The sequence below is a fragment of the Pistacia vera genome, unplaced genomic scaffold (assembly GCF_008641045.1).
Source record: "Pistacia vera cultivar Batoury unplaced genomic scaffold, PisVer_v2 Contig345, whole genome shotgun sequence".
Lineage (NCBI taxonomy): Eukaryota > Viridiplantae > Streptophyta > Magnoliopsida > Sapindales > Anacardiaceae > Pistacia > Pistacia vera.
In genome coordinates, this window is record NW_022196163.1 from 197,579 (window position 1) to 223,376 (window position 25,798).

Genomic DNA, 25,798 nt, shown 5'->3' on the forward strand with positions numbered 1-25,798 from the left:
TCCTAGCATCTTCAACTCCACGTGTCTTCTCGCAAATCGTTTCTGAGATCAGCTATTCACGAGATTCTGGTCCCCGCCCCATCATACTCACGATTCGTAAAAGAGTCGAGACTCCCATAACTCGTACTGACTCACCAGTCACCTCACTTCAACCTCTGCTCTATCTTCTCTCCACCACTGGGCCAATCCTCTAACTCGACTCTCTCCTTTTATGGAACAAACTCAACCACTTACTTGCTCCAGCCTTCATCGCCGGGGTTGATTATGTTGAAATCTTGAAACCTTACTCTGTTGACTTCAACTTTCCACGATTTGGATGGCTAACCGCAATTGGATTGCTCTTTTTCTTACACTTTCTTGTTTGCTTCCTTCTCTTCACGCTAGTGCCGGTGATGCTGATCCGATTTACAAGTAAAGTTTTTCAACTCGCTTAGTTGCTTGTTGTTCCTTTTTTTTTTTTTTTTCCCTCGATATATTCAATTTTGCAGAAAAATTACTTTGCTTGTTTAGTTTTGTTATGAAGAGCTTGGAATATTATATTTATTGCTATTGTTTAGAATAATTTTAGATTCTTATTTTATTATAATGACTGTGGTCAGTATAGTTGAAGACTCTGGTTCTTTGCTAGAGATTCTAACGTAATTTGAGATATCTTGAAAATATTGAAAAATTTTGTGATAAGAATCTTCGGTTTTTAAGATTTTGTGAGATTAAGGATGGATTTTGGAGCGGTTTTGTTATTGTAGAAAATTTATCAAATAGTCAAATTTGCTTTTGTGCGCTATTAGTTGTGTTAGGTTGAAAGAGACAAAGGAAAAATGAATAAAAAAAAATATTTCAGTTTTTTGAAATAAGTATTGGATAGGTCTTTTATTGAATCTAAAGACTTTCTAGCGAGCAATTGGTTTTTTTTTTTTTTTTTTTTTTTTTTTTTTTTCTTTCCAGAAAGCAGTTTCGGTGCTTTTATAGAGATCTCCTTTACTTTAAACCGCTGTATACAAGAACATTCCCAAACACATCTTAACTCAGTGTGCATTAAGTTTAATAACTAAAGCATGTCTATGGAGTTTTTGGGTTGAATTTTTGAAAGTCAGTATAACCATTTTAGATTTGGCATTCTATGGGATCTGTCTATAATTCTTCTTGTTAATTGAGAAGTGTTTTTTCCAATGAAAATGGATTAATTTTTTCTGAAGTTTTATTTTAGCAATTAGTTTATGGAATTGAGTTGTTGTCTTCACTCTCATGGCAGTTTCACTTATTGTTAACAACAAAGTATGCTTAAAGAAGTTTGGGTCTAAAACCTAGGAAGGAATCTCCCTTTTGACAAATACTTGAAATGTGTTAACATTTATTTGGCGCATAATACTACACATTCAACATTTTTATACAACATTTCTCATACAACTTGATGTGGCAAAGTATGATTGACTGATTTTAAATTAAAAATGAACTTTCACCCAATAATCTTTTGTCACATTAGGTTGTATGAGAAATGTTATATAAAAATGTTGTATGTGTAGAATTACTCTTATTTGGCTAGATGATAGCATGCTTTCCCTTTTTCCTGTCAATTTTCTCAAGTATTCGTTGTGCTATCTCTGCTTGTGTGTTTTTATGTTGATTTTTAAAGTCTGTTTTATAATAGTGAGAATTTTTTTGGTGGTATCAACTGTAGTGTTTGACAAAATCTTTATTGGAGTAAGATGGTAGTCCTTGAAGCTAGGTATGAGTTTTCCTAAGCAGTAAAATGTGGCTGCACAATAACTTTTTGAGATATCTTGAAGTAATGGCTGGAGGATTAACTAAACCTGAGATTTATGTTATTCACAAAATACTCCATCTATCTATGTTGTTTCATAATTTGATTGGACTTCCAGAAAATATTAATTGTTTCTGCATACTTTCCTGGGTGTTTAATATGATTATGATCATGCCTGTTGAACTATTATCCTTATCATAATTGTCATTTATTTTCCAGGGCTTGTGTGGAGCAATGTGAGAAAACTGGATGTGTAGGGGATAAATGCTTCCAACACTGTAACTTCTCATCTGATGGGAAACCTATGGGTGGACCATGGTATCTTCAAGAACCACTCTATATCAGGTGGAAACAATGGGACTGCAGCAGTGACTGTCGATATCAATGTATGCTCGCTAGGGAAGAGGAGAGGGAAAAAGTTGGTGACAAGCCTGTCAAGTATCATGGGAAATGGCCATTCCGTCGTGTTTATGGCATCCAGGTTGTTACATATTATATGCTGGAACACTAATTTACCGTTGATGTAATTAAAGTAATTAGGCTAATTTCACTTGAATGATCTGCCAATCTAAATGTTCTTTTTTAATGTTTTCAGGAACCTGTTTCTGTTGCTCTCTCTGCACTCAATCTTTCCATACAATTTCATGGTTGGTTGTCCTTTTTTATCCTTCTAAACTACAAGTTGCCTTTGAGGCCAGATAAGAAGACCTATTACGAATATACTGGTTTGTGGCATATCTATGGAATACTAGCAATGAACTCTTGGTTCTGGAGTGCTGTTTTCCATAGTCGGTAAGTAGTCATCTCTTGTTTGTACCTTTATACCTGCAACATAACATGTAAATCCTTCTTCCCAATGTGACCACTTGCTTCAACAATCTATGAATTCTTTTCGTACAAGTAGACCTTAATTCTTTCAATTCTATATTCAGATGCTGTTTGGAATTGGTTTTGATTCATTCCACAACACATTATTTTCTTTTTGGTGCTGTATGGGGGCAATTTTTGGGAATCAGGGAAAAAAAAGTATTGCAGAATATGCAATTTATTATAAACTGTACAAAATTTGACTGCAATGATAGTTTAATGCAGACTTGCAATACTGTACCCAGAGGAAAACAAGCTAGTTCCACTATGTTTCTCTTAAATCTTTTGATGTCAAATAATAATCAGATTGTTTGTTTATTTGTGCTATTATTTTCATTTTCTTGGTACTATATTGATGATATTTTGCTTCCAACTGATATGGTGCTTTATCTAAATTGATTGTAGAGATGTTGAGTTGACAGAGAAGCTAGACTGTTCATCTGCTGTTGCATTACTTGGGTTTACTTTTATTCTAGCAATACTGAGAGCTTTCAACGTGAGAGATGAGGCTGCCAGGGTGATGGTTGCTGCACCACTGATTGCATTTGTGACAACTCACATCTTGTACCTGAATTTCTTTAAACTTGATTATGGTAATTCATTTCTCTGTTGACCTTCACTTGTGACGTACCATTCATATCACCATATAAGGCTGTTAGTATTTCAACATAATGCACCTTCTTGGACCTGGAACACTATCTATTACATGTCGACATTAATATCCATATGACAATAGCATTGGTTCTCTTCTGCTTGGTTTAAAATTTCTATCAAAATAGCCTTTTCTTTACTATTTGGAGTCAGCCAGCATACTTTCTTTTGCTATCTGTCTGATCTACTCTTGTGAGAACTTTTACTTTCATGATAAACATGATTTTTGTCCTTTCTGTTGTATTTATATTCAACTTTAGCATTTGCTTCATATCTTGGAGTTATTGATTCCACTACACCAAACTTGACTGCCTTATTTCAGTTTCATATTTTCCCATAGCATTTACATTTGATTCTTTTATTGTATCACCATTAATTTATTTCTAGTTTCATTTTAAGTTTAGTATGATATTAAGGGATATGAGAACATGTAAATACATGTTAAGATTTTGTTAATATCACCCTTGAAAGCATAATCTGAAAGATTGTTGTATTTAAAGCATACATCAAAGATAGAGAACGAACTTGTGACAATTTATAAATTTGCTCAATGCTTTTTAACTAATGGTTTTTGCCCCATTCAAAACCATTTTTTGCAGGACTGAACATGAAAGTGTGTGTGACCATGGGTGTAGCTCAACTTCTCATATGGGCAGTATGGGCTGGAGTCACTCGTCATCCAGCACGCTGGAAACTGTGGGTGGTTGTTGTTGGAGGAGGTCTAGCCTTGCTCCTGGAGATATATGACTTCCCACCTTACTGGGGTTTTGTAGATGCTCATGCTTTATATCATGCCACTAGCATCCCTCTTACATACCTGTGGTGGAGCTTTATCAGGGACGATGCTGAGTTCAGAACATCATCTCTCTTCAAAAAAGTGAAGTAAGATTTTCTTTACCGAAGATTTTCTTTACCGACACCTGCACTTATCAGATGGTAGATTTGTATCAAAATCCATTGACATGCCCATCCGTCTCTTTGGCATCAGCTTGTATTCTTTGTCACCTGATGTAACTTTTTTTTCTGGACTGCTTACAATAGCAGGTCCTGTTGTTTCAAAATTTTTGTTTTTGATGTTTGCATCATTTCCATGGAGTATATGGGATATGTTATTGTAACGGCATTCGAATTATTAGATCATCGTGTTTGCTATTCCCCTAAAGATAAGAAGTTAGGTTGGTAGGTGGAAGACTCTCAAAACTAAGGTATCTTAATTTTGTTGTAAATGCTGGTTTATGTCGTTTATCTTATTATCGGTAATGGGATGATATATTACTTTTATATACAGTAAATATCTCTATAGTCAGCGAATTATACTGTTTTATGCAATTAACTTTGAAACACCGCTTCTCTTGGTAGCGAGAAGAGATGATAGGTAACTTCCTTTTTATGGTTGCATTGCAAACTCTAGTCTACAACGGGTAAATGGATTGTCTTATTGGGCTTAGTGGGCCTGACTATGGATTTATTTCCAGAAATTGTATATAGCCTCGAACTTTCTTTAAATAGCATATTTTTTTTTTTTTTTTTTTTTTGTTGTTGTTTAACAAGTTTAACCTTAATTAAATTTATTATAAGGGATAATATTGGTTCTAAATACATTTGTTCTTCCTAGTTTTCATATTTAATAATCATAAATATGGACTTATTAGTTATTATATACAGTAAAACTTTTCTATAGTCATAATGATAGGATCAAACTAATTTATAACTATAACGAGATTATACTTAATAGCGGCGTAGTTAAAAAAAATTATTGTTTTGATTTCTTATTTTATATTTTGCGTTTTAGTAGTATGTATTAGGATTTCAATTCATTATTTTAGTTGTTATTATTGTAATTATACAAGGAGAGAAAGGAAATAATCATGAGGATGATAGTATAGAAATATAAAAAGTTTTGAACATACTTGAGAAACTAGAAATATTTTGACTTCAACAAAAAAGTGTATACTAACGAGTTATTATGTACCGGTAAATTAAAAGATGTGGTAACAATTCTAAAGTATATATCATTATCTCAAATAATTTAAGATAAATATTTTATTTCATCCTAAACCTTTAATATATCATAGCTTTTTTTTTTTTTTTTTTTTTACAATATACAGATAATTATTATTATGTGAAGACAACTTTCTTAAAACGGGAATAAAAAAAATTATAACTTATTACAATGTAGAGTTTATTCTTATTTATAATTATCCTAAATTAAAACTAGTATTTTTTATGACTATGTAAACGTTATTTTTTAATAAATATTACTATAGAGAGATTTTAACAGTAAACCTTTACCTTGTCTTTCTTTTTTTGTCAAATATAAAATTTATATTTTAAATTATGTAAATAGATTTTTTTAATGTGAGGATTTTCGAATTGAATTGAACCAGTCACATATCAAATCTTCTGTCGGTTTATGAAACAAGAAGTGGAAGTTAAATATCTTCTCCCTCCATACTTTTGGATTTGTGCTTGTAAGGTTTAGTTACGTTATGAATTCTCTTGTATTTGGGCCTAACCCAAAGCGCGTTGAACATAACTGATTAGCGTAACAAATTGGAACTTTATTTATATCTAGCGGTTAAGTGTCCAACCTTTCGGCCGTTGAACAAAGACGAATAGAAAAACCCAGGCAACGCAGATAGAACCCAGATACTCCATCCATAATGTGAAAAACCCTTCCAGTTGTTGTTTCATGTAGTGTGGTCCCCCCAGTTTAACTCAAATGGAGTTGCTTCCCATATTTTTAGTGCAGTAAGTGGTGGCTGAGTCCCCACCACACCAATAATGCATTGAATAGCTGCCCTTAATTTACCCCACTCAAGTCGTTTCAAGGCTTTTTACAATGACTTCATTGATTACATTTTTTGCTCAAAGCTATAAATAATACATTAAACAACCCAATACGAAAACGGTTGTTACAAACGCAGCTTTATTCTCTCTTTTTATTTTTTCTACTATGTACACTTTTTGGGCATTTTGCCCATAACTATAAGCAATTTATATATACATCAAACTCACTCCCTTGTACATACACCCATATATCTTCTCACAGTATAATTGCACCGTACTAGTCAAAAATTGTAAGTACGGAACCCAAAAAGCTAATACACTTTCCTATAGCAACAAAACACAATTCCATAATCTACTAGTCAGTAGTCACTCTCAGTACTCTTTAACTTATTATATATATTTATATATATATATATTTTTTTTTTTTTTTTCTTTGCTTAAGTGGGGAGTGAACTCCACAGTGACATATCGCCATTTCTTTCTGCTTCATCGCCATCTATTCCACATTGGGGAGGTGGCAATAACATCCCTTCAGCCATATTTGCAAGCAATCCCGGCATCCCAAAAACCTCTTCTTCATCCATGAAAAACACTTCATCTGACATTGTCTTCCGCTCTTCTTCCACCATTTTCTCACCGTCTTGCCTCGAACCTCCCTCTTCGTCTGCAGGCCGGAACGATTCCGCCGCTTCAGCTGCCGCCTTTTGAATATCCTTAGCATCATTTGAAGCCGGCACAGGTAGCCTCCAAGCAGAGTCTGCAAAATTCAAACAAGCCATTCGCCCTCTCAAAGCAATCGCCGCCACGTCATGCGCCCTCGCCGCCATCTCCGCAGTTGGAAAAGTTCCAAGCCAAATCCTAGACTTCTTGTTGGGCTCCCTAACTTCACAAACCCACTTCCCAGAATTCCTCCTTCGCACTCCTCGGTACACCGGGTGACGAGTCTCTCGAAACTTCTTACGACCCGCTCGCTTCTTCGGATAGCTGGCCGCCAATAAGACATCTTCATCAGACAAGTTTCCACGGCGAGTAACAGTACTGTTTCCGTCAGACACAGGAGAAGACGCAGCAGCCAAGTCAGGACATGGTGACCAAAAATCAGAAGCATAAGGGTATGGATCAGATAAACAAGAGAAAAACTCCATAGAAATCAAGAAGATAAGTTGTTGAAACTTGAAAGTGTGTAGAGTGTAGTGAAGAGTGTGAGTAAAATACTTTTTTTAGCAGAATCTGACAAAGAAGTATCCATGGATTGAAGATTTTATATGAAGGGTGGCTTTGTATTTGAGAAACGCGAACACGGAGTGTGATTAGGCAACAGCTGGAAGAGAGAAACAGAGTCCACGGATTTTACATAGTTTTTTTTTTTTTGTTTTGTTCGTTTGCTTAACCAATTATAATAATACCACGTAAGAAAGTGGGTCTGGATAAACTACCGGCTGTTTTTAAGACAAGTTTAGTTCTATGCTTCATTGATTGACACGTGGTCATTTGACCTTTTTGGAAGGTTTTGACTGATAAGTATTTCTAGTTCTTTCATCGAACCTGTTCGTGTCCAAGTCAAACGTCACTTTCAACTCCACTCCACTCATGGCTCTTATTTATCATACTTGCTTCCCCTTACGCCTTTGCTTCCTCCTCGCATAACACTCCCCTTTCCTTTTTTTTTTAATTTCAATTAAAATATGATTTTTTTTTCCTTTTTTTAAATCGAATATTATCTATTTTACTTAAATTAAATGAGTAATTTCAGTCAAGTCCAGATATTCTCAATAGGGTTGATGTGACCAGCGGCAGCAGCCGTGGAAGGAAAGAAGGAAGTTTCGGTGTGTGACGTGGCGCCAAAAGAAACAAAGGAGACCCTTTTCAAGATGACGTCACACGATTTTTAAAAAACACGGGTTGACAGTTAACTCCCAGCCCAACCGCCCTAGATCTAGGATTAGGGAGGCAAGGGTGGGGGTGGTTTTTCCCGCGGTTTCGCGTGGACCACGTGGCTTAAGTGGAAGGGCCCTTTTTAAAAAGGTTTTCTCTTTCTTTGTTTTACAGTTAATGGATCGACAGTTGGAAATAACCGAAGGAAGTTGGTCAGGAAAGCAAGGGCGTCAACATCATGAGAAGAGTACGGACTTATTAAAACTTAATTAACCTAAAACCGTGTTTGGAGACTCGAGACTTTTCTCTAGAGTTATCGACTTTTTCAAATCTAAATATCCATCTGGATTGCTAGAGTTTTTAAAAAGAAAAAGTCAACGAAGTCATTTATGATATAAGATGGTTGGAATTAATCAAAATTTGATTTGAAAGAGATGATTGTATAAACTTTATTTATTCAATTATCAATTTTTTATGAGTCAATAAGAGTAAAATTTAAACAATCTTAATGAGCAATAATTGAAGAAAAAAATAGCGATAATATACGATTGTAATGATATCAGAATCAAATACAAAATATAAATTTAAATAATAATATAATAATTTTAAAATTTATAGATTAAAAAGTATCATTATATCATTATTTGTTTTACTCATTTTTCTAATCAAATTTTTTTCTAGTATCCAAACAAACCACAAGTGGGAAGGTGGGTATTGGGTATTGGTAACGTTATAGTTTTTTAATATAAGTAATGAAAAATTCGGTAAGATACTGGTGGAGGTGACTGGTGACCACCTGAAGCTGAAAAAGATTTTCAGCCACATGCTTTAATTAGCTTTCAAATGGGACCATGACCCATGAGTATGACAGTATCACTTTATTTTATATGGTCCCTTTCTCTTTATTATATAATTTATAATTTGAAATTTGAGCTTAGACTTTTGCTTCCTCTTAGGCTTTTAGTCTTACATTATTCTGTGGAGACTTCGTCTTCAAATGTGTCACTGTTATTTCGCCTAGCAGATGCCAGGACAGCTTCTACAATGACTGGCCAACGCCAAGGAATTATTTCAATTATTGGACCTTTCCTTTACCATGGAAAATGTGCGTTTTTATATTTAATAAGATCGATCGACATATGATCCTTTAATAATTTGGTGTTTAATTATATAGTTAAGAAAATATTTATGAAGTACGAAATTAATTATATGGCGTTATTCCTTTGATACTAACAGTTAAAATAATGTTCATTACTCTTTTACACCAATTCAATTACACGTTCTCATATGAATTATACTACAGTAAGTTTCATAATTGATTGCAGATTACCTAACATTGTCCGATCAACATACGATCCTTCAATGATTTGGTATTAAATTATAAAATCAACAAAATATTTATGAAAGCATTAATGAAGTGCATGTACTAAACCTACAAATTAATTCTATGGCATCATTCAATCAATATAATAACAGTTAAATTTACATTTGAAATAATATTCACTACGTTTTTACACCAATTCAATAACACGTTTATATATCAATAAAACAAAAAGCTTTATAACATTAATGTAATACATATCTATCAAAAGAGACTTACAAAGTTAAAGAAGGATAACCATATATATATATATATGAAGGGCATTGAAAGGAGGTCAACAGTACTTAATTGTATTATGTACACCATGTGATTCTCTTATGTCACCCATGATGACCAATTTCCATTTTGAAATAAAAAACAAGGAAGGATTGAAAGTTGTTACGAAAAATTCTCATCGCAACAACCAGTGAAACTCGATCGACCTAGTTGGGATCAAATCAGATCGGTGCGTGGTTGTGATCAAGCAGTAAAGTGAGATAAGCAGGTTGAAAATAAAAGATGAATAGGTCGAAAGTGAGTAGAATCAAAAGATGATTCTTAAATAGGTTCGACGGGCTAATTCTCAAGCTTACGTCCTTTGTTATTTAATTGCTCTGGGTGTTTTTTTCTTTGATTATAGATGAGAAAGAGTTGCTCTCTTCTCTCAATGCGATATATGCGTAGAAGAAAGAAGACCTCTCTGCCCTGGGAGGCTTACATGAATGGAAAAGAAAGAGAGAGGGAGAGGATTGGAGAGCTTGAGAGGCCCCTATTTGGATAGAAAAATTAGCTTATATAGACGGTCACAGTGGCTAACTTCTATTTGAAGTCTAACTTGTTGCTAGCCTTTAACTTGTGCGCAATGTTTAACTTGAAAGCAATACTTAACTTATAGGTGGGCGCATAGCGAGGTGAATCCTTGAGCCGTTTCTCCCACTTTTTGAAATGGAAGTGGCTTCTGCCTGACAATGGTTGGAAGCTGATGCTTATTGGGGAATTTGCACGTATAATCCCTTATAATCTGGATTTGCGTTAGCCTTTTACCCATACTTAAGCCAGAGTAATTATTAAGCCATGGTAATTATGCTTGGAATTGATGAGCTTATTGGTTAAATTACTTGTTATGGGAGTGACACGTGAGATGATACTAATGGCTCGATTTTGGTTTGGTTGAAATACAGGTGGCACAAATCTGACGACTAGAAAATCAGGCACAACAAGAGCAATGATTTTATTTCTAAAATAAGAAAGCAACTAAAGCGTTAATCCTTATCACATAGATATGCTTTCACCTTCAATATATTTTAGTCCGGCCCCCTTTTGTAGCCGCTTTAACAACAGTATGTTTCCCCAAGTGAATTGAACCTATCCACTGCCGTTCTGTAAACAGTATATATTTATATGTACGCTGAATATTTTAGTATCAATTTGATACAAATTATTTACTAAATAAACTACTGTCTCCGGACCGACTCTTCTCTTATGATATTCATAATCTTTAAAGATCGTTATACCCCACTTTTGGAAAGCAGCCATAATAAAAATCATCATAATTATTAGAATCTTTCTTTGCTGATCATTTTAGTGCTTCGAATTAAGAGCTACATTGCTTTTGCTACAAATTATATGTGGAGCCTCCTTCCCTTTGTATAGATATGTTTTCAACTTAATTTTGACCAAACTTCATAAAATTATGAAACTAGCTAAAGGAAAGATGCGACAAATGGAAATGCCGACGCGTAAGTTACTTGTAGTAGTTATTTTACTGCTGCTTTTGAAACTTGGTATTTGACACTGGTGAATGATATTTCACCTAAGATATAATCATATTATTATATATTATTCTATGTAAGATATTTTCCCATATTCTACGAGCATTGAAAAGGTGAAAACAACATAACAATGTGAGCACTCTGACTAATTTGATTGCCGTCGGAGACAAATTGGTCAAGTGTTCAGCATATGACTTAAATTAATAGATCATTCAAAATTAATGTCGGCTTTTCTGGCTCTATTCTTTGTCAAAGAAACCACGGATTACTCCATTAAAGACAAATTCAATAAAATAATCTCAATATCAGTTAGGGTTTGGTAAACTACATCATCCGAACGCCAGCTTTATGTTATATTAGAAGAGCTTTACAAGAACATAGCTCTCTTATTTCAGTCGATTAATTAGTCTTCCAGAATAAAAATGGTCAAGTAACCCTTTTGGATTGCTAAATAGGAATCTGATTGAGCTTGCCGATATGCGTGCCTGCTTTATTTAGGCAGGCCAAACTGGAGTCTATTTCAATAATTGATATATTGTCTTTTAATTGGTCGTATTTTCAAGCGTCATTTTATTATTATCTGAAGGGGATCGATGTGATCTATCAGAATAAAAGTAGCACATGGATGCTTCCAAACTCGTCCATACCTATTTAATTTTATTTATTTCTGCTACACATTAATGCGCCAAGCAATTATTTGGTACAAGGCAAAGAGATAATGAATTAAGACAACGAATTCTTCGAGCATAAAACTTTCTCAAGCACTTTTTTTTATTTTGGGTAACCGGGGTATCCTCAAGGCCAAACACTTGTTATTATGGCAAGTGACCCCAAAATTTGAACTCAAAAACTTAAGGAAGGAATCAAACCTCCTTAATCATCATATTAATCCCTTAGAGTTATTTCTCAAGCACTTTCTTTTCTATATATTCTTTCATTTTACTAATTTTCTCCTTGAACTCAAATCTCCTGAATTATGCATACTGATCATGATTACGATGGTGTTAAACTTTAGATGGCTAGTAAAAATTAAAATTAAACAAGCTCAACCGTATATATCCTTAAGAATAAATCATTGAAATGAACCAAACAATTACCAAGTAGGAATTGGAAGTGAAAAGCACAATCTTTATATTCATATATAACATTCTACTTCCTTAAATTCCAGATGGTATTCAATTTAACATTCACCATAGAATTCACAAAATGACAGTTTAAGCATTTTAACTTTTTTTTATTTTCATTCAGGCACGAAATGCAGAAACCCTACACTTCAATTGGTATAGCTTATTCATGGATCATCGTTTCTTAATGAAATTAAAATTAATGGATACGTCCCTTCCGTAAAGCAAGAGCCAAGTTAACTTAAGTTATTTCTTTCACTGATGAAACAATACTTGAGCTCTTTTGTTTTCATGCAGCACTATACTATCTCATTTTTATGGTTGAGGGTTCATCATTTTACGAACAATGATTCTATTTGTTTCACAAAGTTGTAAAAGTTTCAGTCAGTTAAAATAATATATAAACTGAATGGTAAAAGCTCCACACATAGAACAATATGTCTCAATTCCTGCAGCCAGTGATACCGTTTTCAGTCAATTAATTATATAGATCGACAGAATTGAATTCAAACTCACGGCAACCCTTTTTAGGATGCTTTTGAATTTCCATTACTTTTGCTCCCTGTCTGCCACACCCAAAACACAAAAGTTAATGGCGTTTTCAAAATTTCAAGTAAGGGGCAAGGGGTAGATCAATAGATGGAAGGAAAAGAGAAAACCATATCTCACCAGAACTTTCAAGGACAAGTAATATAAATACGATACTCCTCAAGGAGTCGAAGGGAAAATATATTTTACTACACAACTGGAATTAAGTTCAAGAAAAGACTAGAGATGTCTCCTTTACCAAAACAAAGGTACAAGAGACTTTAACAATCCATACATATAGATAAAGCAAAAAAAAGTTCTAGCAACATATAGTCATATACACGCTTATACACTCTGCGTTAACTATCAATTCCATTGTAACTTTAATCAATTCAAGTATAGCTCCATAAACTTTCTCCATCTGAATTACCCGGTGAATCGTCTGAAGACGGTGGGTTTATCCTGGGTGGACTGACTAGCATTCCTTCTGCCATGTCCACTAGCAAATTAGGCATATTCAGAAGATCTTCTTCGTCAACAAAATCCTGACCTGGAGCCATGCAAGTTGTACTCTCTGTAGGACCCGGATCCGGAGTTGACTCCGTATCCGGCTTCTCTTTTTTGGCGGCAGCAGCTTGACTGGCAGCCGCTCGAATGTCACTGGCTGATGTAGAAGGCGGTATTGGATATGAAAGAATCATATTGGGAAAGTTTAACGGAGTATCAGGACCTTTCAAAGCAAGAGCCGCCACGTCATAAGCAGTGGCTGCCATTTCAGGAGTGGGATACGTACCAAGCCAAATACGAGTAGACTTACGTGGCTCACGTATTTCAGATACCCATTTGCCACTCCGGCTTCGAATCCCACGATAAGTAGGGTGCCTTCCTGTTGGTTGACCCGATGACCCACCAGGAGACAAAACGGGTCTGGGAGATCGACTGGTTGTTGAAGAAGAAGAAGACGAAAGATTTTGATATGGGTGAATTGTTGATGATGAAGAGTCAAGTTGTGGGACTTGTATAGTTGGGTTTGGTGGGTTTTGGTCTAAATTACTAGGAGGATCAGGATCAGCCATTTATTAAAATTAAACCACATGTGTGTAATCAAAGGCAATAAGAATAAGATTATATATAAATGTAAATGTAAAAGTAGTATAAGGTTTTCTGAAATGAAAATTTGTTTTGGGTTTATAAGAAGAGAAGTGAACCAATAGGGAATTGCGTGGGGAACTCGCGGGGCAAAGAAATCTGATAGCTTAAGAAAGTTGATTGTTTGAGACTTTTGTTTTTCAGAATTTTATTTATTGATGTGATAGTAAGGCGAGGATACAGTGGAAACACGTATTTTGCGCAGAAGGAAAAAGTGATTAGCTGTAACCTCTCTGGTTGCATGGACCTGTAAAATACAAAGAGATTAAAAACGTGGTTGATTGATTCTCATGATAATTTAGGTCATACCATTAATGTATGTAGGTGTATAGTTTATTGTTTTTTAGGTCACAGTTAAATTCTAAAAGAGGTAACACCAAATGACATTGATAGCCATTACTTCGTTTAATCCAAATCAACAGTTCCTTCATTGTGATGGGTTTGTGGGATTTCGAAGATTAAGATTATCATCCCTACTGAAAACGATAGTACCACAGCAATAAGGATTTTAACTTAATAAGTATATATGGTATTACAAACAAGAGTAAACGACATTTTCCAACCCAGAAAGTTTCAAAATACCACTTTTTCACCTAATGTTAGCATTTCATTACTATCCAAAGTCAATTCGGGCCAATTGCAACGCAAAAATTCTCTCAGCTACTATCATTTGAACCTTCAGCTTTCTCTTTATAAAATCTCTCTCACTCAGACACCTGATTTCTCGATGATTGTCAATCATTGTAAAGTTAGGATTTCTTGTGCTTAGATGATTTTCGGTTGATTCTAACAGTGAATATTCAATCAGTCACCACCATTCGGTCCACTGACCTCCACTCTACAAAAACTCTCTCACCTTGGCTCCTAAACGCCGGCTAAGAAAATAAAGTGCATTTTAGATACTAGCGGAATATAAACGTTGGGTTGGAAAGTGGTATTTTAAAACTTTTTGAGCGGAAAATTATATTAAGGCAAACCTTGGGCGGGAAAACGTTGTTTACTCTTACCAACGTTATTTTATTAGATATGATAACACAAAAATATTATTAATGATATATACATGTTTCAGCTTAGACTCACAACTTTGACTTAAAAAAAAAAACACACACAGACACATTTATATATGCAATCAATTAGAATTTCCATATCAAGAATCTAGTTCTTACTCAATTTCAACGATGCTTTATTTTTATTTTCTCCATGTAATTTGAGTATAAATTAAGGTTTTGACTTTGGAGCAATTAATAAAAATAAAATAAAAGTCAATAGAAATTAGATAATATTCATCATATCTCAAGTAGAAACTGCTTCAATAAAGAGTGAATAATTATGTTGCTAATATGACTTTAATAATATTAACCATCAATCTAATAAACTTAAAAAAACTTTTAAACCGTTGTATTGTAATAATAAAATGAAAAATATTATGTTTATAACACAATCCCACAATCTTTTCTTACAACCGTTAGCACTGTTGCATCAGCTCCCACCACATCGAAAGCATTAAATGATTTTAACTAGATATAAATGATCGTTTTTTCATAAAAAAAAATAGTTATTCCTCTCTAAGGAACGGTTATTCCTTCCTTGTAGAATGGTCATACCTTGGTCATACCATAAGAAATGAATGGTCATTCTTTATTCATTCCGTTAAGAATGGTCATTTCATCATGAAAAACGATCATTCTTTATAAAAGAACAATCGTTTCTTAGATCTAATTAAAATTATTTTGTACACTCAGTTGTCACGTTTGAAGTTGTATGAACTGTAGAATTATTCTAATAAAATATTTAAATCAATATTAGGTGGCATTTGTAACATGACGATGGAGGGTGTTGGAATTGGACCCCTACTGAAACGCAGAGAAAATGAAGCCATCAATAATGCAATAATAGTATTAGTATGGGCACACACCTATTGTATTCAAAGCGTAGGCCCATTTGACTGAAAGATCTTTTATGTAGCCGTTTATAGTCCCCAAATCTGACACGGGTCAACATCTGTATCCGTGCACCCGGGCCCGACTCTTCCATTACGCTTAGCAGACAGCAGATGGAAGGGACCATTCCCATCCCAACCCAACCCAACCCCATCAGGAAAATCAAAGCAAAACATCAAATCTACATTTACAGTTACCTTGGGGGGAAAAGTTTTGTGCGGGCCATACATGTAGACCGTACGATAAACCACTTTAGTATTCTCCTGTCCAATCACATGGCGCGTCCTTGTTGAATGATTTTTAATAATTTAAAGAATAATGTAAGGTCAAGCATGTACATGGAATGACTTTTTTCCCTAATCATTACAAATTCCAAACAAAAAATTAGAAAAAAAAAAATATATTAAATCATATTATTTGAAGCTTGAAGTTGTACTTTTTTAAAAGTGTCTATATTTTCAGACGAAATTGCCCCATATATAAATAAAACTAACACTATTCAGCTAACTTCTTCAACCCTAACCCACTCTTCCTCCATTGCCAAAATCAAATGGAATTTGAATGGAAATATTGGTTTTGGATTTAAGGTTTAAAGTGAGATAGTAGGATGAAGAACGAGAGATATGTTGAAGTGTTGTTGAGAAGGGTGCAAAAATGGCCAGATAATTGGGTTGTATAACGGTGAAATCAATGTTTTTTGGCCGAATCAAGGGGTTTCGGCAACATTCAACCACTTGAGAAGATGAAGTCGATTTTTGGTCAAATACCTTAGATTCGAACGGATTCGGCTAGATTCAACCAAGATGGGTTATGTCCAAACGATTGAATTGACCGAACACCTTAGTATCAAAAGGCAGAATTGACAGCCAAACTCGTCTTCAACCTCCACCCAATTTTCCGTTCAAATCCTCCAAAATTGGTTGAAACTATACCCAAATTTTGCCTAAACCACCAATTTTCAACATACCTACTGATAAATTAATAATCAAATGTCAAAATATATTCATTGTATGCCTTACAGTTACTTTTATTACATAAATTAAAATATTCACGTATAAATTTAAAATAACAATTACAAAATTTAATTGCATCACATATAGTATAATTAATCATTTTACACAAAATCTATTATCTTATACAAAACTTCATAAAACATATAATTAATTAATTATATATTTTTGGGGTGAGGTGGGTATTTTCGGGACGGAGCGGGGGTCAGGGCTACACCCATCCCCAAACCCGTCCCACCCCCACCACTGGGGAATTTTCTTCTTCCCATCCCCAAGATGTTCGAGGAATCCCTGATCCAATCAAGGCAGGTAAAAGCCCATCTCTACTCCCATTACCAATTAAATTTTCTCATGTCATGCGTATATTTAAACACTTAAAACTTATTGTAATTATCGATTTTCATAAACAATCAATATGATTATATTGTATTGATTTATTACCAGTTAATATGTTTATGAACATTTTCGATCAATCTACGAAATTAGATAAGAGATTAATAGATAAACTATATATGACTTTTTTAAATAAATAGATGAAAATAATAATGATAATTAAGAACACATATTACATTTAACTCAATTTTGAAACTTAGCACCTTTCTTTAATTCATGAAATAATTAGAATACTCAACATCTACAATACTATTGCAAAGTCCATCTTAATTTTGTGACTTTACCCTATAGCACCCACCCCCAAACAAACAACCCCCAAGGCCCCCCCCCCCCCCCCCCCCCCCCCCCCCCACAACAAAAAAAAAAAAAAACTTGTTTTCACCCTTTAACAAATTGATTTTCACTAATTTAGGTCTTTAGATTTTTTTGCTAGTTATCGTAAGTGTTGTCCTTGATTAGAAAAGATGAAAACCAGGTGAATGAGAATAGAAATAACCCATAGGTAGATAGACTGAGAGAGACCTTTCATAGTTGTACAGGGGAAATTTATTTGGTAGAAAAGTTATCTATATAGGCCATAGCACATGTGCAAAATAATAATTGAAAAGAGAGGGCGGTCCAATTTTCTTGTGAGTAAACCACTTTTTCCCAACCAAATAATGGTTTAATGATATTTTTTCACCTATAAACTTTTAAAATACTATTTTATTATCCAAATTTATATTTCGTTTTCGATTTCAGTATCATTATGACCACACACCATCATTATTCTCTTTCCCGATCATCACTAACCAAAATCTCTCAAACTTTACTCTCGTCAACCCCACCAATCACCGACAATCGAGTGGTTAGAGTTTATGCAGCCGCATCTCCTAAGTCAAATTTTAATTAATCTTAACCACCAAAATATAATATTTTACTATTAAAAAACCCATCATTTTCTTCTTTTAAAAAACCTTAATAATATAGATCCAATTTACTTTTTATTTATCTTTAAAATATAAATATAAATATTAAAATAATATTTTAAAATTTATGAGTAAAAAAATACCATTAAACTATGACCTTAAAAAGTCGTTAACTCTTTTCTTGTAGAATGTAGACAAATTAACCCAACGAAAAGCAATAAATACACAAAGTAGTGTCATAAAGTATTCACGTGATGTGCATTAACTTCGTCAAATCACTATCTCCAAACCATTCACATGTTAATGTACTAACATTGTCAAATCACTGGCACCAATCAATAATTCCACATTTATTGTCTCCACTTATAAATGATAAATAAATAAACACTAAACGGCTTTTTATCACGCACGGGTTACCTTAACGACATTATTCTATCAAAAAAAAAAAAAAAAAAAAAAAGAAGTTCAAAATACTATTACCTCTTCTAAAGTTTATATCATGGTGATGATTAATTGAATATTTATCTCTAGAATCAATCGAAAATCAATTAAGAACAAAAAATCTTAAATTTATGATAGTCGACAATTGGTAAGAAATCAGGTACCGAAGCGGGAAGAGTTTTGTATAGACGAGACCAAGGGTTTAAATTATGATGACAGATAAAATTTTTACAGTTAAAATCAGCTTTTGATTGTAACGGAATATTAACTTTAAGTGAAAAAGTGATATTTTGAAATTTTTTGGGTGGAAAAGTGTCATTGAGGCCAACCTTGGGTGGGAAAACGTTGTTTACTCATAAATAAATTATTAATCCCTTTGCTACTCTATTATGAATTTTAAAGGCCTTCACCCCATTTTTAAAATAAAATTATCAACTACTTAAATGGCGGCTTTTATTTTTTTGTTTTATTTGGCCTGATCATTGAAATATAAGTTTCATCATGATGTCTCCCTATTGATTGTAATTTTTATTATAATAATTACAAAATCTTTTTATCCATTTTAATTATAAAAAAAAAAATCTAGAATATAACTGGTATATTACCAATTAAATGTTTTGTACACTTTTTTTAATAGGATTTTTAAAATCCTATTATGAATAGGAAATACTAAGATAGGATTCTAAGAATGTGTTGGTATATTATTGGAAAACATTTTCTAAAAATATTTAGATTATTTTTTAACCTCTTACATTTGTTAGTTTAGTTAAACACCCCTCATAAGAAAAGTTTATAAATTAACAAAAACACTCCCACCCATCCAACTGATTGCTGGCAATCGGCTACCACTGTTGAACGGTGGTTGACAGTTGCCCGAATGGCACACGATCGGTTGAATCTAGCCGATCATGCGTCGATCTGGTCGTTTTCGACCAAATCCACCATGAATTTGGTCAGAAACAGCTAGATCTATGGCCAAAGATTTGGCAGTTGACCACGACCATATCTTGGTCATAGTTGATGACCAGATTTCTGGCGTCGCTTGTCCGTCAATGACGACAAAGATATGGTTGTTGTTAACGACTAGATCTCTGGCCATAGGTCTGGCTATTTTTTGCCGCCAACAACCAGATCTTTAGCCGTAGATCAATCGATTGTGAGTCATTCTGGCGGCAGCAGCGACAGCCGACGACAGGTGCTAGCAGGCGATTGTTGCTTGAGTGGGTGGTGTTTTTTTTGTTAATTTATTAACTTTTATTGAGAAATGTAATTGTTAAATATTTTGAGTTAAATATAATATGATTAAATTTTCAATTGAATAGTCAATACTAAAACAAACTCGTTTTTTCACTTTTTAGGATAAGATAGTAAAATAGAATTGGGTTTGAAAACAAACACGTTTTTTACTTTTTATTATAAGATAGTAAAATAAAATCAGGTTTGAAAAGTTAAACAAAGAGGGGGATACATCCAAAAAAGTTACCATGACTTTTTTTTATTGGTTTTTTTATCCATATTTTTCTTTAATTTCTATCTTAAAATTATTTTCTTGGAAATTTTAATTTGTAAAATAAGGCATTAAGAAACTAATTTCATGAAAGACAAATGAAATAGTTATATCAATATATTTTATTTAAAAAATAAAAAAATTATTTTCAAATAATTTATGCTAATTTAATTACCCTAATAAAATGGGTCAAAATTTTGTTATTAAAAAATGACCATCACTCGTCCAAACAAACTCTATCTCTAGTGTCTGCCACTCTACCCTCCAATTCAATAGTCGTTATTTTCTTATCCAAACTCGCAAGTCGCAACATAATCTGAAGAAGAATAACTCCTTCACTCTCTCGTCCATGGAGACTCTTGTAAAAACAACGTTCCCCATTTTCTCCACAAACCCAAATCACCTCACAACCAAACGTATTAAACCTTTGAAGGTCTCAATAAAACCTCCACCGCCAGAGTTTGACTTCAGGACTGAAATTCTGTCAGACTCTCGAGCCACAATCGCCAAAACTTGTCCAGAGTTACTTAACTTGGCAGATAATGGGACCTTAATATTGATAGAAAAGAGGAAGTTCGGTCCAGTGCCAGCCTGGAGGACTGAGTTTATTGAACCTGACACCATATGGTTGATCGGGACCACTCATCTTTCTCCTCGTTCAGCCTCTGACGTGGAGCGTGTCCTGCGGGCAGTTGAGCCGGATAATGTGGTTGTCGAGCTCTGCAGAAGCAGGCAAGTTTCGTTAGTTCGCTTTCCCGGAAGCTTTAGCTTTTATCAACCGAGTCCGTTGGATTTTCTAATCAATAATTTAGTAAAGATGATTACTTTTAGTTAGTTTTGTGTCAAGTATGTTGTTTGTTTTAATTTTTTTTTCCGCTTTTTAACTTAAATTATCGCACAGATCATTTTCAGAGCTGGGATTATGTACACTTCAGACGGGGGTGAGAATGACCCACAATTGCAGTCAAATATGTTTTCTTTGAGCGGAACTGGGTTTTTTGGTGCTGTTGGTCGCAGCATTAATTTGGGTGAGGATTCATTTCTTGTGTGTTTGTTTATGTAAAAAAATGAAGGTAAAAGGGCAAATAACTAAATGTTCGAAAATAATTACAGGGGGTCAAACAGCTCTAGCTTTGCGTCTGCTTCTGGCCCTTTTCTCATCCAAAATTTCTTCCGATGTCAACCGCCCTTTTGGAGATGAGGTAATGGACTGGTGAGAAGTACTTTAGAGTGACAATTTGATAATAAATTTGGACTTCTGTGTCTCAATTTATGAATTTGTTCTATGATTTGCAGTTTCGTGCTGCTCGAAAAGTCTCTGAGGAAATTGGTACTCAAATTGTTTTGGGAGATCGACCAATTGAAATAACCGTATGTACACTTCAGAATTTGCATTTGATTCATCATGTGTTAAAATTTTACAACTAGGTTGTAATTGCTTTATATATATGTATAATAGTATCTAGAGGTTAGAATATTCACTTGTATGGAATGTATGAACTGTGAAATGAAACAAGATTACAATAAAATAACTCACGTCGTTCTGTTTATTTTGTTTTTCTAGCTTGAAAGGGCTTGGAATTCTCTGAAATGGACTGAGAAGCTTAGTTTAGTGATAGCAGTTATTCGTGGGCTATCATCATCATCTGATATGTCCTTGAACAATCTCAAGGTTTTTCTCTTACTGATTTTCTCCTTTTCTTTTGGTACAAATCTTACTGGTACTGAATCTGCATATGTACATGTAATTTATACTTACATTAAGCTGTCTTAGGCTTATGTGTCAATTTCTTGTTTATTCTTGACATGTTTAGATACCTGCCTCCCATGGAATGGGGAAAACGAGAACAAAATAAAATTCTGGTTAGACTAAATTTCTTATTTATTAACTCTAATGAACTTGTTCAGTCCTCTTGTTCTCTATCACGCCACCCCTTTTAGTTTGTTATATTATCAATTACATTATGTGAATTCCATGGAACCTGTTAGTTTTGCTGCTTACTTATCGAGCTTCTTCGTGATTATAAATTGATCCTATGCATCTACAAAACCGTATGCTATTGCCGACACCCACAATAATATTTGCTGTCCCGGTGGTGGTGAAGATTAGTTGATATAGGAGACCCTGAAACGAGAAGAAAGGGATTGAGATTGATATATAAACTACAACCCAGTATCAAAATGTAATATGGCTGCAGATTTTATATTTGAAAGCATTGTATTATAATTCTTCATGAGCTTCTGGTATGTAATCCAACTTATCTGTCCTGTTCCATTTTTTAAATGATGATGATTCTATAATTCTGCATTTTAGGCTTAATATTTTTTAATCTTAAAGATCTCTTTTCTATCAATTTCTGTTACAGGAACCAAGTCCAGATGACAGCACTTTTCAGCTTTACGAACAGCTAAGTTTCTCGTATCCATCACTCCTGCAGCCTCTTATCCATGAACGAGACACGGTAAAAAATATCTTTGAGCCAGCCAGATTATCTATTAAGAAAGTCGAATATTATTTTATTTGTAAGTTGTAACGTAGATGATGAACTTTCGATTCTTGAATTATCCCCCCCAAAAAAAACTCTTATTAGGATCTTACTATCAATCCTTTAACGAAAAGCAAAGGAGGAAATCTTGAAATGAATTATACGACTTCACTGGTAATCTAGATTTTTAGACTTTGTTATCTAAGGCAACCTATTGCTGCATTTTCAGTATCTTGCATGGTCACTAAAACGGAGCAAAGCAGTGAACAACTCAAAGAAAGTGGTGGGAGTGATCGGAAAGGGCCACATGAACGGCGTAATATATGCATTGATATCGGATCAGGGGAACTTGCGATTTAGGGATCTTGCTGGGAAGAAGGCATCTAGTGATGGCTCTAATGGCTTGGTCGCTGGCCTCCTCAAGAGCTTGCTTAGAGACACTGTGATTGGCGTTGTGTTGTGGGCATTATATGAACAGATAAAAGATTCACTATAGTATACTTTTAAAAACTTTATTATATCACTTCGTCAAATTTCAAGTGAATTAAGTCAACTACCAGATTTCAATTCTTTTGTATATCCTAGAACTTTCTGGGAACTGCTACATTATAGAATTAAAAATATATATATATATATATATATATAATTAATTTTTAATTAATTTTTGAAAATGGTTTTAATTATGTTTTCCATTTAATTAATGATGTTGTGTTGGAATTTCGGGTGTATTTGTTTTATTATTTTGAGTAGTATTTTTGAAATATTATTGTTAAATTGAGTTGGGTTATTATTACGAGGTAGATTTGAAAATTAACAAAAAACACTATTGAGTTTGTTAATTTAGTTAAACACTCCCAATAATAAAAAGTTATAAATTGCCAAAAACACTCACACGCATCCACAGTTACTAGATTTCGGCCACCACCACTAGAATATAGTATCATTAGCCTTTTCCAACCAGATCCACCACAGATTTGTCCGAAAAAGGCTAGATCTAGCCACATATGGCCGTCAACGACGACCATATATTAACCATCATTGACGATCAGATGTAACCAAAGATGTGGCTAGGAAAGGCCAGATTGGAGCACTACCTGTCAGATCTAATTGGTAGTGCGCCATTATGCTAGATTCTAACCACCTTCTAACCGTGATTGCCAAAATCTAACAAATGTGGGTGAGTGGAAGTGTTTTTGTTAATTTATAAAATTTTTTTATTCAGGGTGTTTAATTAAATTAATAAATATATGAGGGTTTTAAAAATTGAATATTGTAGGATATGATTTTGAAAATATTAAAACAAAACGCGCACTTTTTTAGAATAGAAATAGAATATTTGAAAACACGAAACAAACAAGCCGAAAATATTTGAAGTGACAAAAATTAGTCACTAGAAAATAATTAAAGCCCATTGGGCTAAGTTGGGCCTAAAATTAGCTGCCTATATCTGGCAGCCCAAATCCAAGAACTTCACTTAATCACTTTATCTCTTACTCCCTCAATATAAAGAGTTAATATTAAATTCCCCTGAGGTTTGATTAAATGACAAAGATCCCCCTGAGGTTTAATTTTTAATAAATAAAATTTATATTCAAAATTTTAATTATTAAAGCAGATAAACAAATTTCAAAATAATAATAATAATAATAATATAAATAAAATGCAATAATTAACCTTTTAAATAAATTTCTAAAAACATTAGTAGATATTTATTATTCTTAAATGAAAATTCTACCTAAAAACAAATCAATTAAAGTATAGTAATTATTATTAGCTAAGTCCAATTTTAAGTATATTTAAAAACAACAAGCAGCACCTAGTTTCAAACTGTGGTTTTGTTTTGAGATTGAGATACTGTAATTATAATACCTCATTCCTTTATTTATAATATGTACAAATTTTATTAAATCATATTTATTACAAGTTTTCTAGAAATTAAAAATGACGTTAACAAGTGTATTCATCATTGTACACGTGTCCTCCCTTGACCTGGGTTTCATGGTCTTTGTGTGAGACTTCCTGTTATCCAAGGGAGGTCGAGCATGCCATAGGTAAAATTGATTTAAATTTACTTTTAATTTTCTAAATATATATAATTAATAAATTACCGAAAACCCCATAAGGTATGGCAATCTTGTAATAAGATAGAGATTGGTTATAGTTTTTATCCCACAATTATGTTATCTATATATAAACAAGTTTCAATTTATAGAAATTATGGGAAGTATTTTATTTTTATAATTTATGTATCAAATATAAAAAATAAAGATTTTCTTCATAGATTCTCCTTGTTATAGTTTCCATAAAATCCAAATCTAAGCTTTTGGGACTTTTTAAAGAGGATTACAAGTAGAATTTAAATGATTTATGATTCTTTAAAAGTATATAATTAACAAGTTATTAAGATCCGATCCGATGACTCGTGTCAATCTTATAACATATAAGATAAAAGATTCTTATAATAAGATAGAATATTAACGGTTATACTGTTATTGTTAGATCATTATTCATTATAATTTGTCGTTTTCCTCTTAAATTATAAGATTTTTATAACATTTAAACTATTAAATTGATACTTTCATGTGTTGTTGTTGATTCTTCCGTATATACGATGAATGATTTTTTTTTTTTTAATTATTTAAGAACATACATTTCAATAATTTAAACCATTAAAAAAACTAAAATAAATCATTTCTTATTGGAAATTAAGGAACTAATAAGAGGAATTTAAATAAAAGATTTCATAATCTTCTTTAAAAAGAACTCCTTCATAAGAATCTATCACTTCTGGTATTGAGCAATAAATATATTGATTTTGCTCTAGATTTTGGCATTAATTGCATAAAAAATTCAGGGGGTAAACATGTATTTTGTCAACATAATTTTATTAAACACAGCATTGTTTTGTTTAAAGACGGAAAAATTAAGGGTGGAAGGTTGAATACTACTATTACTATATACGGCTTCTTTTTATCTTTATAAAGGACAAATGTAACACTGACTTTCTGCCAAACACTGGTTTTTCTACATCACAGTCTCCTATAAATCCATCTATTGTCCACCTTGTTGTAGTCACATACAACCGTCGAACTATTTGTCATATGGTGGTAAAATGTGTCCATCTTTCAACCTAAAACCTCTCCTGATAAGTTTAATATCTTAGTTGACGATGATCCTACACTCTTTCTATTGTTTCAGCTTTGCTGAATCTGGCAATATGAAGGTATTCATTAAT

The 25,798-nt window shown here is 33.4% G+C and overlaps 4 protein-coding genes across 5 annotated transcripts; 2 read left to right on the top strand and 2 right to left on the bottom strand.

Annotated features, from left to right (window-relative positions):
• The first annotated feature begins 213 nt into the window (after positions 1-213).
• On the top strand, positions 214-4,179 carry LOC116138973 (post-GPI attachment to proteins factor 3-like). The gene is made up of 5 exons (XM_031424643.1): positions 214-411; positions 1,982-2,243; positions 2,358-2,554; positions 3,035-3,222; positions 3,880-4,179. Exons 1-5 carry the CDS (start codon positions 317-319, stop codon positions 4,164-4,166), a joined length of 1,029 nt encoding a protein of 342 aa, XP_031280503.1. The 5' UTR covers positions 214-316; the 3' UTR covers positions 4,167-4,179.
• A 2,328-nt stretch (positions 4,180-6,507) lies between these two features.
• On the bottom strand, positions 6,508-7,329 carry LOC116138958 (dehydration-responsive element-binding protein 1D). The gene has a single exon (XM_031424633.1). It carries the CDS (start codon positions 7,213-7,215, stop codon positions 6,508-6,510), a length of 708 nt encoding a protein of 235 aa, XP_031280493.1. The 5' UTR covers positions 7,216-7,329.
• A 5,723-nt stretch (positions 7,330-13,052) lies between these two features.
• On the bottom strand, positions 13,053-13,953 carry LOC116138978 (ethylene-responsive transcription factor ERF027). The gene has a single exon (XM_031424651.1). The coding sequence runs from the start codon at positions 13,803-13,805 to the stop codon at positions 13,122-13,124; it is 684 nt and encodes a 227-aa protein (XP_031280511.1). The 5' UTR covers positions 13,806-13,953; the 3' UTR covers positions 13,053-13,121.
• Positions 13,954-20,335: 6,382 nt separating this feature from the next.
• Positions 20,336-23,172, top strand: LOC116138988 (traB domain-containing protein). Of its 2 annotated transcripts, none has more exons than XM_031424663.1 (7): positions 20,336-20,809; positions 20,990-21,105; positions 21,191-21,279; positions 21,374-21,448; positions 21,642-21,749; positions 22,444-22,539; positions 22,793-23,172. In XM_031424663.1, the coding sequence occupies exons 1-7, from the start codon at positions 20,427-20,429 to the stop codon at positions 23,057-23,059; spliced, it is 1,134 nt and encodes a 377-aa protein (XP_031280523.1). In that variant the 5' UTR covers positions 20,336-20,426; the 3' UTR covers positions 23,060-23,172. The 2 variants fall into 2 exon arrangements, with proteins under 2 accessions (XP_031280523.1, XP_031280524.1); XM_031424664.1 differs by having other exon boundaries at positions 20,678-20,809; positions 20,979-21,105.
• Positions 23,173-25,798: the final 2,626 nt, after the last annotated feature.